General features: G+C 41.8%; 1 protein-coding gene across 2 annotated transcripts in view; it reads left to right on the forward strand.

Moving 5' to 3' along the window:
* Nucleotides 1–15,566, forward strand: part of LOC147023373 (intermembrane lipid transfer protein VPS13C-like) — a 52,011-nt gene extending 36,445 nt beyond the window's left edge. The window contains exons 14-21 of one of the 2 annotated variants that reach the window (XM_085888720.1): nucleotides 2,619–2,664; nucleotides 5,847–5,970; nucleotides 7,427–7,541; nucleotides 7,878–7,969; nucleotides 8,126–8,243; nucleotides 10,105–10,152; nucleotides 10,293–10,376; nucleotides 12,898–15,566. In XM_085888720.1, coding sequence (XP_085744846.1) covers nucleotides 2,619–2,664; nucleotides 5,847–5,970; nucleotides 7,427–7,541; nucleotides 7,878–7,969; nucleotides 8,126–8,243; nucleotides 10,105–10,152; nucleotides 10,293–10,364 — 615 coding nt within the window. In that variant the 3' untranslated portion in view covers nucleotides 10,365–10,376; nucleotides 12,898–15,566. Of the gene's footprint in view, nucleotides 1–2,618; nucleotides 2,665–5,846; nucleotides 5,971–7,426; nucleotides 7,542–7,877; nucleotides 7,970–8,125; nucleotides 8,244–10,104; nucleotides 10,153–10,292; nucleotides 10,644–12,897 lie in introns of those variants that run through there. The other variant, XM_085888719.1, reaches the window with a different exon arrangement.

Genomic DNA, 15,566 nt, shown 5'->3' on the forward strand with positions numbered 1-15,566 from the left:
AATCATTCCTTTTGTTTGATGATTTTCACTGCTATAATTTCTCTTAAAGACAATTCCTTTTAACTTTTTTCGTAATTATAATTTTGAACAATAGGAAATGTGTATAAAGAGATGCAAGACCCAATCAAAGACATTTATACATTTGCTCGCTTATTAAAGCTCTTTCTAACCACTCATTGATATAAATGTTTCGAACTTTCTAGGTGGGCTGGAAAGCTGATTTTGCACAGTGATGTAACTCAAGGCTGATGTAATCTGATGTAATCCTAGGAAAAATAATAAAATTGTTGTAAATTTTTGTAAACGATAATGTCCATAAGCAATATTCACCCCGTCGAGCTTCGCTCCTGCTCATGGAGAGTCATGTGACTAAATACAACAGCGCATCATGTGATCTTACATGGCACGATCGCTTGTGGGTGTTTCCAAGGTTTATGGCAGTATAATTTGAAGTGTCTCATTGCGTTTTTGTCGTTTACGGACAGTGCAGTTTTTTTTGCTAGTGCTGTACTGATGATAGACAGTGGTAGGAAGTCGTCAACATCTGTCATTTACAGGTAACAGTGTTAAGTGTTTCGGTGCAAATTTTAAGTATTGCTTGTTTACATGTAAAGTAAACCCTTAAATATCATGGGTTGGGTTTGTTTCCTGGAAAATGCCACGATAATTAAAACCAATTCCTTTTGGTAATAAGGAGTTTAGGTTCCCAGGCTTCCAGAAAATATAGAGGAAGGTGGGTGACAGCCAAAAATAAACACATCTCAAATGAAACTGGAAGGGAACTCGGAAGAGCGCATGCCTCCGCCACGCAATGCTTGATCCACGAGAACATATCGGGCCCAATACATTTTTGAGATATCGTGCGAGATATAATTTTGGCCCGATCTCTCAATGGTGAAGAATCACTTTTTAAAAAATTAAATAATTCTCGTATTAGGATCCAGATTCGGATTTTCACCAAAATCGAATCGATTCGTCCTTGTCACACACTCAACCTGTGCACCAAGTTTCATCTGAATCCGTCCAAAACTTTTTGAGATATTGTTACTTCATATCGATTTTTGTCCCTATCTCTCAATGGTGAACAATCACTTTAAAATTCTAGTATCCATATTGGGATCTTCACCAAAATCTAATCAGCTCGTCCTTGTCACACACCCAACCTGCCCACCAAATTTCATCCAAATATCTCCAAAACTTTTTGAGATATCCTGCACACAGACAAACAGACAGACAGGGGTGAAAACATAACCTCCTTCTACTTTCGGTGGCGGAGGTAATTAACATGTAAAATAAATATATATCATCTTTGCAATGAAGTGTCCTGCTGCATTGAAGCAGATTAAACACGGCCCTTCCCTTCTGTAATTTGTCCAAAACCCCCACCACTCACTCTCTCTATCTCTCTATATCTCTTTCTCTTTCTCTTTCTCTTTTTCTCTCTCTTTTCTCTCTCTCTTTCTCTTTCTCTTTCTCTTTCTCTTTCTCTTTCTCTTTCTCTTTCTCTTTCTCTCTCATGCACCATAATCGTAACAGAGTGTTGGTGCTACCGACGTAGTTTCCTGAGCAAGGGCAATACTACGTGGTTTGCTCTTGCCTTCCCAGCAGTCGTTAGGGCAGGAAATTAGAATTTGTTCGTGGTGCTGGTGATAGCTTGCCTCCTCTTAGCAAAAGACACCGTGGGGTCTTAAACGTCCACCAACTAATGCCGGCAGATGGGATTCCCAGTTTAACATCCATCCGAGGGACCGCACACGCATTGATGAATCGCCTTGCCTGTGAAACACCAGAATGACAGGTTATAGTTGGGTCGGGGGGTTTTAACCCGGGCGAGACAGCTTAGAGGGAAGTGTGTATAACCCCATGCCATCCTGTCAGTGCCAAAGCCCCTATCTTTCCTCCTCCATTACATAATCTCCTAAATAGTTTCCTTTTGTAAACTGTTAATGTGTTTGTTTTATAAATTGTTCTGCAGCTCCTAACACCAGTGAATGAATAAAAATAAACGCACTCTCGCCTCGACCAAGTTTATCCAAAACCTTCACTTTGCTCGACTTTTTTGCATTTAGTTCACCACTAGTAACAGTTTTCCTCTTGGGAGCCAGGGTTAAAAATCATTAAAGGCAATATCGTTGCCTTTAATGATGTGGACTCATTGCTGGCCATTTCAGAACAGTTCATCGTTTGCAAGGGTGCCAATATTTTTGGCCACGGCTGTATTTGGTATGTTCAACAATAGGTGTTCTTCTGCATGAGATTTTCAGCATTTTGCTTGTCCCTCAGCCTTTCATGCCAATTTATCCATGTATGAGCTCTTGACAGGGTTTAGCACTGGCTGAAAAACTTTTTCCTTTTGTCAACTGTTCAACAAACCTGTCTTAATTTTTTTTTTTTTGTCAACAAACCTGTGATCTCCCTTTTTCATACTTGGATGTTCTCCACCATGCACAATGAGTTGTGTTACCTTGTGTATCATTTGGTAAATTTTTGTCGAAATTGAATTGCTGTCGTATATTTATTGACATTTGCTATAAATCTGGCATTCCACAGTCCTTGTTAACTTGCTAGTTGTGGGATGAGTTATTTGAAGTTAAAGTTTTGGCTCTGTTTTTGTATAGGGAGTCGTTGGAGGAGTGACGGGGATCATCACAAAGCCCGTGGAAGGTGAGAGTGTGGTTGCTTTGCTGAATTTTTATGGCTACGTATCTGTAAGCCAGAGGCATTAAGCTTTCAGGTTTGCTGTCCATCCGTACATCCATCCGTTATCGCTATTTTGTTCCCATGATAACTTGTGAACCACTAAAGGGATTTCAACCAAACTTGCTAGAAGTATGGAATGCAAAACAAAGATTTACTGATTTGATTTTATATTCAAAAGGTCAAAGTTCAAAGATCATGTGCTCTTTAAAATATTTTGTCAACCATAGTTCAAGTTACAAGAATTTGATGTGTCTGTTCTACTCATCTCTCTCCCCCTCTCCCCTCGATGTAAATAAGTAGGGAAACTGTGAGCTGAAGTGTTACGTATCATCACAGAGGGGGGGTGCAGGGGTGGCAGTGCTAATTAGATTGGGATTAAGGATAATTCCCCCAGTATGTAATTGCCCCCTCTGTGACTTTTCCCTATGTTTTTGTATCTGTCATCTGTCATCTGTCATTTTGTGTTGCCAACCAGCAATGATAGAATTACGTTTTCGTAACGGCAATGCCCATTGCAGCCAAGCTGCATGACCAGGTCTGGAGAGGCTCCATTTCCAAGGGTGACGGCGGCAAAGTCACGCCCCCGAGACTGATGATTGATGGGCGTGACGTCAGGGAGCAAGTAGCCGAGAGGTGGTGGCTTTGTGGGTTCGTTGCGCAGTTATCGTGAGAGATCGCAAGAGATTGAGAGCGCACGTACAAAGCCAGAGTGAAGAGGGGTTGAGTGCGGAGTAAAGGACGCACGCAGTCGAGAGACAAGAATGTAGCTTGGAGATGGTGTGAAAAATCATGGCACGACTAAATGGCTTTCCTTCATCGCATGAGGAAGACAGCATGATTATCGTATTTGTGCTGAGGCGATTTTAGCTCATGTGGTGAAGCAAGACGCTGGCCTTTGACTCTTGGTTGGGTCATGAGGAACAGACTCCAAGCCTCGTGTATGTAACCGAAGGGGGCGGCAGCCATTCTGAAAAGCAGTGAGTCGGTGAGGACGATCGATGCACGAGAAAGCTGCATGGGGTTTCTGAGCCTTGGTGTTGAATCCCGCTCACAAATTGCCTGACGTATGTTCGTACCACAGTGAGAGAGCGGCCAAGCACCATTTTTGAGGGCGCGTTTGCACGTGCACGACGAGGCGCCTCGATTCTACGTTTCATGAAGACCATCTCTGGCACACAGCAAAGTGCCGGGAAAAAGGAGGGATTTTTATTTTATTATTCTGTTCTCTTGTCTGTGTTTAAATCTGTGTGGAGGTGCCTCAATCAGGTTTAGATTAAGTTTACATCACAATTTTCTTTCATTATTCTAATTTGAATTATTGTCATTGCACATATTTGATTATTGTTATTAAATTATGATTTGTTCTATTTCATTTGTTTGTGTCCATGTATCTGTTGTGGGTCGAATAGAACCCATGTACCTCCGTCATTTACTGCCATTTCTTTCCCGTGCGTGCATTAATCTCAGAATCTCGGCTATAAGCCATATTTGATTATTGTTATTAAATTATGATTTGTTCTATTTCATTTGTTTGTGTCCATGTATCTGTTGTGGGTCGAGTACAACCCATGTACCTCCGTCCTTTACTGCCATTTCTTTCCCGCGTATGCAAGTGTATTAATCTCCGAGTCTCGGCTGTAAGCCTCGAAGGGAGAAGTTTGGCCATCTGTCCAGGTCGGGTTTAAACCCTCTGGACATGACAACCGTTGATCAGGAGTGGGACATGAACCCCCCCCCCCGACTCCCTCGGGACCACAGGATTTGAACTACGATAACTGGAGTCAGGTAGTGGGCATTTTCGAGCCCCCCTCTCCTCCCCCAGGCCATGTGGCATCGGGGTGGGATTTTTTAATCCATCAGGACCATGACATTTGGTCCTGGAGCGAGTTAAGCTTTAAAAAAGAAAATGAAAAAAAGAATTGGGAATCTATACTGTTAAACGATCACCTCTCTACCATTGAGGGAGAGGGAGTTGTAGAAAACAAGGTACAAATTGCATAGTTAATTGGTGTTGGGGGGGGGGGGAGAACACTTGGAAATTGAAGGGAAATAATTGTTTTTTTTTCTCTTCTGAGGAGACTAGACGTGTGCACAAAATGGCGTATGAGCATGAAATAGCGATGATTGTACTAGATAGTGACCCACTGGAAGGAAGCAAGCCGGGGATGGGGGGGGGGAGTGTTGAGTCATGATGATAGGGTTGGAGCCTCCCCCGTCCCAAGCGTCAGCCCCTCCTCTCCCACAGTGGTGGAGGATGAGACACAAGGAGTGGGTGCGATGACTCTCCAGGTCATGTTAAAACAATTAATGAGTGAATTGAGGAGACAAAATGAACAAAGGGATGAAAAATTGGATGACCAAAGGAATGGAATAGAAAAAGAAGATGCTGATCCAAAATCCAATGCCGTCGCCATTATGATACAGAAGGTGGGCAATATCTTAGAAAATATGAATTATAGATACCTTGGAGTTGCACCTTGTCAAATCTGGCTAAATTTGACACAACGTAACATCATCATCCCAGAAGTAGGCAATATCTTGAAAATTCAAGCTCATAGACAGCAGGGAGTTGCACTACTGTGAATGTCATGTCAATACTACCTGACCTAAAAGTGTATTATAAATATAGCTCTTATTTTCACCCTGAATCATCTGTCATTCCGCTTTTTGCAACCAGCCAGGTGAGCTACAGGACTATTGGTTCTATATTTAGTTTTTGGTGGGACACGGCTGGAGTTCGAACTGCTGACCTGGATTCAAAGCGGACGCTCTCTGATACCACCGAGTTTTAAGCTGGTCTGCTTTCCCATAAGTAAAAAGGTTATGGATAGTATCATCCCATGGTGTGTCTCAAAGGCTCGGCCATTATGTGCTAGCACCATGGCAATATTCCCTGCTTGAGGTTTAATAGGATTTGCAATTACATTTTTTTAAGGAATGTGGATGTTGCATTATATCATTGTTGCCTTAGTTTTGAATGCTTTGTCTTATTTGTGGACAAAAAAGAAAAACGTATTTGTTGATATTCAGCTAATAACTTGTCTTGTGTATTAACAGCGAGCACAACTCTTGGGAACAACATAAATTAGGGATTTATTTTTTGGTTCATCATTTGAGTTGATCATTTTCTCTCCCTTGTACAACAGGAGCGAAAAAAGAAGGAGCTGCTGGCTTCTTTAAGGGTATTGGAAAAGGACTCGTGGGAGTTGTGGCACGTCCCACAGGAGGCGTTGTGGACATGGCCAGCAGCACACTGGAGGGGCTCAAGAGGTGATGGTCGTCAAAGGGATTTCTCCAAACCTCTGTCCATTAATACACATTAACACACTTCTCCAAAACTACACATACAATTTTGATGAAACTTGACCACAACCTTCATCAACCATGATGTACCAAAGTTTGTTCATGTTATTTATAAAATCAGGGCCTAAGGGAGTATATGGGGGGGGCGGGGGTGGGGTGGGGTTGCCCCCCCAAAATAGGTATTTGCTATGGCATTGGTTCATTGGTACATTTTGCTGATGCCGTTCCACGTTGACTTCCTCCTCAGTATTACCAGTTGAGCGCCTAGGGGTATGGCCCCTATTTTTATTTATTACAATACATAGTTTTTGTCTAAAAACAGTGGTTCGAGAGTGGAGACCAACTAATCTGACTTTTTCTGAAATGGGGATTCTGAATTGAGTGTTAAGCTTTTGTTTATTCTGGCCAAATGTGCATATTTCATTTATCATTCATTTTGGGGACTCAAATGGTTAGTGTCATGTTAAAACTTGATGTGACGGTAGATTTGGCGATGATGTTATGGCCGACATTTTTGCAGGGCTCCGGTTCCTCAACATTCTGCATTACACCACTACTTGTATGGAGGTTGAGAATATATACGTATGGAATGTATGTGGACACTGATATAGCTGTATTTATTAATACTTCATCACGTTTGCATACACATATAATGGCATTTTAAGTCTCAAGAACATCAGTGTGCGCACCATCATTTTCATATCACAGTTTAATACGTCTACATGTTCTCATTGATATTGAACGGAACATATTTTTGTTTTGGGAGATGGTTGAAAACACATTCCATACACCCTGCTTCAAGTCATCTGTTGTGCAATTATACATATGTAACAGACATATACATAAATGATACATATCGGGGATAACGTGACTTATGACACCCCTTGGTAGATCGCATCCAAATGTTACTTCATTCCTCGGTATATTGTGTAATAATTTTCAAGTTTCAGCCTAGTGTTTAATTTGAGAATGAAGATCCCACTGTGAATCTTAATACTTCTTTTTTTTTCTGGCTCTTCTTCTGATTCTTTGTCATTTGGGGTGAATCAGATTTGCAATGTGGGAACATAATGTACTACGTCTAAGGTATCGATCTTCACCTGTGTGTCTGGCCTTTGGCTGTCACATTGGCCAAATCTGATGACTCTAACTACTGTTTATAAAAAGTACTGTGAAACAAATATCATGGTAAGTCTCTTGTTTCAATCCCGGCCGATGTGAAAATGACCTGAAGAGCTGGCACAAAGGGATCTGATGCTGAACATTAATATTTTGGCAAAGGGATTTGAGAAGGTGGGATCGTATTCGTATTCATTCAGTATTATGGAGAGTTGTACAATGATATCATAAATGGAGATGAGAAATGGAATAGCAGACAATGGGAACAAAAATTTGCTGTTTTTTACTCTCCTCCGATGTCCAGGGTGGCTGAATCGTCTGAAAACATTCACCGTATCCGCCCTCCTCGAGTCATCAGAGCTGACGGCATAGTTCGCTCGTTCACATCTCGAGAGAGCGAGGCAAACCTCCTCTTGCAGGTTCTCCATCATTTCTTAATTTCTGTCATGCATAAAATAATTCACAGGATGGCCGGTGGTTGTTCCTTTCTGGATTTTTTTTTTTTTTTTTTTTAATATGAAATGCTTTGCTTGACTAATCTCATATGGCGATATTCAATTCAAAACCTCCCGAATAGCTATCCTCCAATGATGGTATAGCCAAGGATTGATTAAATAGGATTTTGGTTTAAATTTGCTCAAGGGTCTCCACCATGTCTCCCATTTGAGTTTCGCTATTTGCTTATGTTATAATGACAACACTCAACTACTTTCTATAAGATCCTTTTCATCTTCCCTGAACCTCCACTCCTCAAGACTGCAGAGGATGGACAATATTCATCCGATCGATACTTTGCACATGTTTCTCTGAGCCCAGACAACGTCAAGTTGGTGTTGATTACAAACAGGTATGACATCATAATGAGACCTCCATTTCCCTTTGATGAATTTATTTGAGGTGCCAGAGGGCAATGTAAATGGAAATGTGACAAACATTTTGGAAAGTTGTTGAAATTTGCATTTGCCAGATAAATCCCACCTGAAATGTCACCCCTTCCCCGTAGACGTCTTATGCTTCTGAAGAGAGACGTTCTTGAGCAGCTGGACTGTGTGTGGCAATACCCTCTTGAGACAGTTATGCCTGTGGCGTGTCAAAATGAGAGAGTCACTGTATTCCTGAAGGTTCTGTGTTTCCGTCTAATTTAGAATACAACACCACAAAGCTGACACCACACTTGTCTTTGTGATGCTCATTACAATGGTTGCAACCGGTGGCTCATTTAGGAGCATGTTTGCCATTGCGATGTCTAACCTGGGTTTTGTTTAAATGGAGTTGAATTTGATTTAAACCTGCTATTCCCATGCAATTTGCAGAGTAAAGATGACAGCTTAAAACAAGGGGTCTACAATAAGAGGGCATTCTGGAAAATAATGAAGCATTTAAAGATCTAACAATGAAAATTCAACTCTAATTCATTCAAGCTGGTTTATATTGTCTCCTACCTCCCTCCTGGTCTTGCATCCTCTGCTCTTTCCATGCTTTGTCGTCCTCCCACACATCTCCTCCAGTTTTCTGCAGGACGCACCTGGTCCACCAGCAACTTCCTTCTTGTGAAACTCCCAAAATCCAGAATGACTGCTCACCTTCACTCGTTCATTCCTCGTTTCCCCCCCCCACCTGTGGAATGAACTTCCACATTCTCTTCAATCTCATTATTCCCACCAGGTCTTCATGACAGCTGTTCGATACCATCTCAGATCACCCCCCCCACCCCCATTCAAAACCATGATCTTTTTCAACCCTCATTAACCCTCCTCAAGCCCATCTCGTTTCAAATTTCCAGTTTTTCCTTCCTGAGATTGTTTCTGTATCCATGTTGTCCATCTTGAGTGTCCTCCCTTACCCCCTCATTTTTCCCCACTTCCCTTATACCCTTCCCTCTGCCACTGAAGGTGGAGGAGGTTATGTTTTCACCCCTTTCTGTTTGTTTGTTTGTCCGTTTGTTTGTTTGTGTGCAAGATATCTCAAAAAGTTGTGGACAGGTTGTGTGCGACAAGGACGAACTGATTAGATTTTGGTGAAGATCTAGATCTGGATCCAACTACTCCAATTTTTAAAGTGAATCTTCACCATTGAGAGATGGGGCCAAAAACGATATATAGCATGACATTTCAAAAAGTTGTGGACGGATTCAGCCAAAACTTGGTGGACATGGTGGGTGTGTGACAAGGAAGAATTGATTCAATTTTGGTGAAGATCTGAATCTGGATACGAGATCTGGATACGAGAATTATTTAATTTTTAAAGTGATTCTTCACCATTGAGAGGAGGAGAAGATTGGGACCATACTCTTTGCAGAGTGTTGGTGCTGCTTAAGCAGTCTCCTTGGCTATTGGGAACAATACTGGATGGGTCGACCCTCCGACACAGTTTCGCAGCATGCTGGCACTCATTTTGCCGACCTCGGAAGGATGACAGGCCGAGTTAATCCCACCTGTTATTAAGTCAACAGCTGAGCAGGATTAGAACTCAGTACCCTTGGATCCAAAGCCTGCCACCCTAACCATTAAGCCAACACCAGGCATACCATTGAGAGATTGGGCCAAAAGCAATATAGTCCTGTATTGCATGATATTTCAAAAATGTATTGGGCCCGATATGTTCTCGTGGATCAGGCATTACGTGGCGCAGGTATGCACTCTACCGAGTTCCCTTCTAGTTTGCCCAAGTTTCCTTCTATTTTGTCCCTCAACCCTGCTGTTAATGTGTTTCCCCACTCTCTTTCTGCTGTTCCTTTTGTTTTGTTACATCCTGATTAATTCTATGTTCTCGCTTCTCCATGAGTCTCGACTTTGAATCCCAAAAAATAGTTAAACAAGAAGTTTTATAAACAGGAAATGCAACGAAACTTGAAGCACATTCCCTTGATGAAGTTTTCTTTAAGACTGAATTGAACACTTGGTGAAATGTCATTCAACTGAGAATGCACATTTCAACTGGTTACATTGCATCAATCCTCATTCGTGTTCTTTTCTTTTTCAGACGGACAAAGCAAAAAACATTGTTTTCCCAGATGCAAGAACTGCAGAGGTAATCACCATATCACCTTCAAGGGCATATGCCATTCACCACTGCCTCACTCAATATTTAATGTGACATTTTCTGATGTCATCACAATGAAATAAGACAAGTATGTTGCTTTTGTCCTTTTTTATTTTTTTGCATTCCAGTGGTTCGTGCGAAAGCTGGAAGAGGCACAGCTGGATTGGCGAGAGCAGAAGATGCAGCCGGGGACTTCCTAAGCACTTGATTCAGTCAGAATTCTCTAAGACTCAATTTTGTTTTTCCTTCAAAGATTATATAACAACATGTATTCAATCATTGCTTTGTTTTTTAATGTGCCACTAAGGATGACGGGTAAAGAAATATAATGATGAATGATTTTTTTTTCATTGACAATGATTATTGATTTATTCACGACACCACGTCGTTTTTGCACTTATTATCACGTATGACTTGGTAATCACGAGGACCCTGAATATTTCTTCAATAAATATGATGTTTCATTTGCTTATTTTGAACTATTTCTCGGATTTTTATTTATATTCGTTGTTGCTGATTTTTACATTTTGGGTGCAACTTTTCCCATTGTACACATTTTGTTTGGGAGTTTACTTACATAAATGGGTTATTTGAATAGTTTAATACTTTTTGATGGCTCATTGTACAACTACAGAGACATGACAGAAGTAAATAGACACCTTAAATTTCTTCATTTAATCTGTATAACGCAGTTTTACTCAGTGATTTGTCCTAACATTTGACTAGTTCTATACAGAAACGAATTCCTGGGTATTGAATGACAATTAACTATTCCTCGAACCCAGGGAGCACACAAACTTTCCGATTTTCAAAGAGGACGAATTGTTGGCCAATCGGAAGGTGGAGTCAGCCAGCTTCAGATAGCTCAGAACCTTGGCATTCCACTTTCTATGGTCAATCGGGTGATTGTGCAATTCACCATCGAAGGCAAGGAAACCACAGCTTCCTGTTCTGGTCAATCTGGGCCCTCAGAAAGGTGTCTTCGAGCTGTCAAGTGGTCCACTGAGAAAACTCCCCATTGCAAGGCAGCAGATGTTGCAGAGGAGATCCAAGTTAGTTCAAGAACTGCCATACGGTTCCTTCATTAACTGCGCTACTCTGGGAGAGCAGCTAGGAGAAAACCTCTTCTTGGACCAGCCAACATTCAAAGGAGAATGAAGTGGGCTGACGAGATGGCCAACAGACCCTTGGAGTTTTGACAAACTGTCATTTTTTTCTGATGAGTCCCAATTTGCTCAATCTTCTGAGAGTGGACCCTTATGGGTCTGGAGACTTCCCAGTCAAGAGTTCTCTTTGAACCGATTGCAGCAAACTGTCAAACACGGTGGTTTTTCAGTGATGGTGTGGGGAGCAATCTGGAGCACTGGTTGGTCAGAACTTGTGGAGTGTGTTGACAACATCAACTCTACAATATACATTTCTATCCTTGAGGATGGACTTCTCCCTGTCTTCTCCACTGGTCAGATGATCAAAAACAACACTCTGTTCATGTTAGATGGAGCTCCATGCCACACAACAAAAAAGACCAAAGAATGGCAGGACAGAAATGGGATCAAGTGACTTCCATGACCAAGTCTGTCTCCTGACATGAATCCCATTGAACACCTCTGGGCCATATTGGATCAAGCTGTGTGGAAAAAGTTCAGGAAACCAACATCATGGGCAGAATTGCTCAACCGTTTGTGTGAAGCCTGGACAGAAATCCTTCGAGAAAATTTCGGAACTCGTTAGTTCTATGTCTGACAGAGTAAAAGCATTGAAATCTGCAAATGGCAATTCTACAATATACTAGTGTATGTATTAGAATGGATCAAATGTACTTCAAATGTTAAATAATGGTGTCTATTTACTTCTGTCATGTCTCTGTATAAAGGGGGGACCATAACCTTGCTTGCTTAAAGTAAATAGGTCTATCGGCTTAGTCATAAGACTCGTTATTTCTTTAAATTATCAGAATTCACAACAGATTTTGACACTTATTTAGTCCGGACGATATCCAATCCTCAAAACCGAAATAATATTTTGATATACTTTAATTAGTCCGTGAGAGTAGATCGTGGAAAATCATCTCGTATAATGTATGAAATTGCTTCAAGTTCCTAATTTGAAAACTATAGCACTTAAAAAAGTGATGTATACAACGATTCGTAACTGTGATGAACAGGCATTCGATAATATGAGTGAGGAAAGTGGGGAAAAAAAAAACAGAAACTTTCTCGTTAAGAAATCGTTGCAGCCTGTTCCAAATCATGGCATAGTTGAGCAGGCCAAAATACATGGTGGCTTCAGACCCCAGCGAAATTGCCTTGGATATGCTGAAAGACCCCATCGGGGAGTGGTGCCTGATAAAGGATGTAATTAAATAAGGCTGTTAATTATCTTCAAAAGGGGTGTTTTAATTAACCCAAACACCCCATTTTCACTCTTCCACTTCCTTGGAGCATTCTTCGTGTGCATGCAAAGTTTCAGCCTGCGAGGTTGTATGTTTTTTCTAGTTATGGAGGAGACACATTGACACACATTGACATTTATTTGTATAGACGAGGAATACCGATGGTAGGAATACATCCATTTAGATTACTACGACAGCTGAAGAGATATTACATTACCATAGTTTTCACATTTATGAGTGTAGCTGATTTAGATGATTCAGGGTGTCACAGTAAAAGGTTAACCGCTTCAAATGACCTTTGTACTTTGTCAACACCTTAATTATTATTTTTTGTTTTGCAGGAGTGATCAATGATCTTTGGAGAAGTCATTCAAGAATAACTAAAGGATTCTATGGAAAAATGACGTTTTCTATGGAGCAAAGAGTAAATATTGTCAAGTGGTATTTTGAGACCAAATCAATTGCTTCCGTCCAGCTGAGGTTCTGTACTGAATATGGAGTGAATCCCAGAAACAAGCCAAGCAAGCCAGCCATTTGGAAACTTGTGAAAAAGTTCAAAAGTGAAGGGATGATTCTCAACATTAACAAAGGAAGGTCCAGTCGCCCAAGAAGTGTACGGTGTGAAGGAAACATGGAACGAGTTTGTGAGTCAGTCATGCAAAGTCCGAAGAAATCGCATCGAAAAAGATCGGCCAAACTGGGTCTCACTCCCAGCAGTATCAGAAGAATAATGAAACAAGATTTAAACCTCTTTCCTTACCACATCACAACAGCCCATAAATTGACCGATGGGAATAAAGCAGCACGAGTCGCTATGTGTGAGATGCTGCAGCAGAAGATGGAGGGCAAACCCAAACTGGATTTGCGATGAGTGGTTTCGTGACGAAGCACACTTTCACATCAATGGTGCTGTCAATTCACACAACAACATTTTCTGGGGAAGTCAAAGTCCAGATGAGGTTGAAGAGAAGTCGCTTAATGGTCGGAAAGTCACTGCTTTTGTGGCTGTCAGCTACAGAGGTGTGTTTGGGCCGTATTGGTTTGAAGACAAAAATGGAAGAACGGTCACCATCAATCAAGAACGATACCGGTCGATTGTCAACGCATTTTATGAAGACTTGAAACAATCGATGAGCACTGCAGCCCTCTGGCGACAGTAGTTCATGCAAGCCAGTGCTACCCCGCATTCAGCCAACAAAAGAATTACCTTTCTGCGTCAAAAATTCAGACGAGTTCTCAGTTTGTGTATGAAAAATGAATGGGCTCCACACAGCCCCGCCCTCAGTCCACTGGATTTTTTTTTCCTCTGGGGAACTTGTAAGAGTAACATGTACAAGGAACACCGCAGATCTGAACCTGATCTGAAGGCAGCAGTTGAAGCTTATGTGCAGAGAGGAACCATGAAAACTTGCAGAAACGTCATTGAAAACTTCACAGTTCATGTGAATGCATGTTGTGTGCGTGGGGATGCTCACATCGAACACCTCAACAAAAAAAACACATGAATACATAATGAGTTTCATTTCTCCACGATTTGGTTTTCATTTTCCAAGTTAATTTTTTGGCTTTATTACCCAGTGTATTGGTTAATAACGTTTTGATGTGGTTAACTTTTTATTGACACACCCTGTATGATGTTCATAAATTTTGATGACAATGCCCCTTTTATTTACCAGAACTGGCAATAAATGGGCATAATCGCTGCGACGATGACGCCAATAATTTGTGATTGGGTAGTAAGTAGTAGGTATTTTCTGAAAGTATTGTAGTGCTTAAATTTAGATTCCTTGACCTGAAAAAGCACTGTTTTGACACGAATATGACCTTCCTGGTGTTTTTATAGAGATAAGTGGTGCTTTCAGAAAAATGTCGGCAATCTTGAATTTCTGTGATTTATAAGGATACTGGGCAAAACCCCCTCCAAAAGGAATTGATATATATTGTTGTGGTTTTATAAACCACGTTTCAAGATTGAAACACACACAGCATGTCGACTCTGGAATAGTTATTTCTCTCATTAACGTTAAGAATAGTGCCTTCCCTATTGGGGTTATGTAATTAAATGCGTTGGGTTGGGTAGTTAGCGCCCCTTCTCAACCCGCTGGGATAATAGAGACAGCACGTGAAGATGTGTACCGTGACTGCCGTCATCGCATCGGGCGTGTGTGTTTTACTGCCATGGCGTTCAATGTTTGCTGCATACACCAGCATTCTGGAATGCAAGCCAAATTCCCAAATTCCCATTTATTGTTGAAAGCCCTTGTTTTTATGTTCGTCTGTATAGATGTCTACTCTATAATGTAATTTATTGCAGTCTACCCTGTACTGTATTTCGTTTCTCTAATTCCTGTTTATTCCCCTCCTGAACACGACCAGTAAACTGACCAGGACACAACCCAGCCTCCCTGAAATGATTGCCCTATTTCCTGGCTTGGTGCTGTGGACATTTTTGGATGTGTGAGGTTTGTCCCAGGTGCATGGGGGTAAAAAGGGATTTTCTCTATTTTAAGTGCAGAGCTCCACTCTTGACGACAGACGGAAGGACCAATGAGTGACTATTCGGCTGGGCAGCAGAATGGCTGGGGCTGCGGGGGAACCCTCCAATGGCTGGCATGGAGCCGGCTCAAAGGATCTGACGTGGCCCAATAGCTGGTCCCAGGCCGACTCAAAAGATCTACCATGTGGCTCATTATTACCGCCTGCCCCAGCGGCTATAAAGCTGCGCTCAGCGCCTCACTCGCTCACTCTGCCCTGGTTCACACTCATTTCTGCGCTGGTCCTGGACGCTCTGCATCACCTTCGCTTCTTCCCTTGTCCTGGATGCTTTGGTTCGTGCTCCTGACAGAGCTCGTGGACACTCGGTTGTGAAGAGCAGTGTCGGGGCCATTCTGGAGAGTGCGGCACCAAGCTGGAGAGGGTGACTGCGACATACATGCCAGTAGGCTGAGGCCACCCTGCCGTGTGTGTGTGTGTGTGTGTGTGTGTGTGTGTGTGTGTGTGTGTGTGTGTG

Source organism: Eptatretus burgeri, chromosome 7 (assembly GCF_056783735.1).
Source record: "Eptatretus burgeri isolate ZD-2024b chromosome 7, Ebu_testis_v1, whole genome shotgun sequence".
Taxonomy (NCBI): Eukaryota; Metazoa; Chordata; class Myxini; order Myxiniformes; family Myxinidae; genus Eptatretus; species Eptatretus burgeri.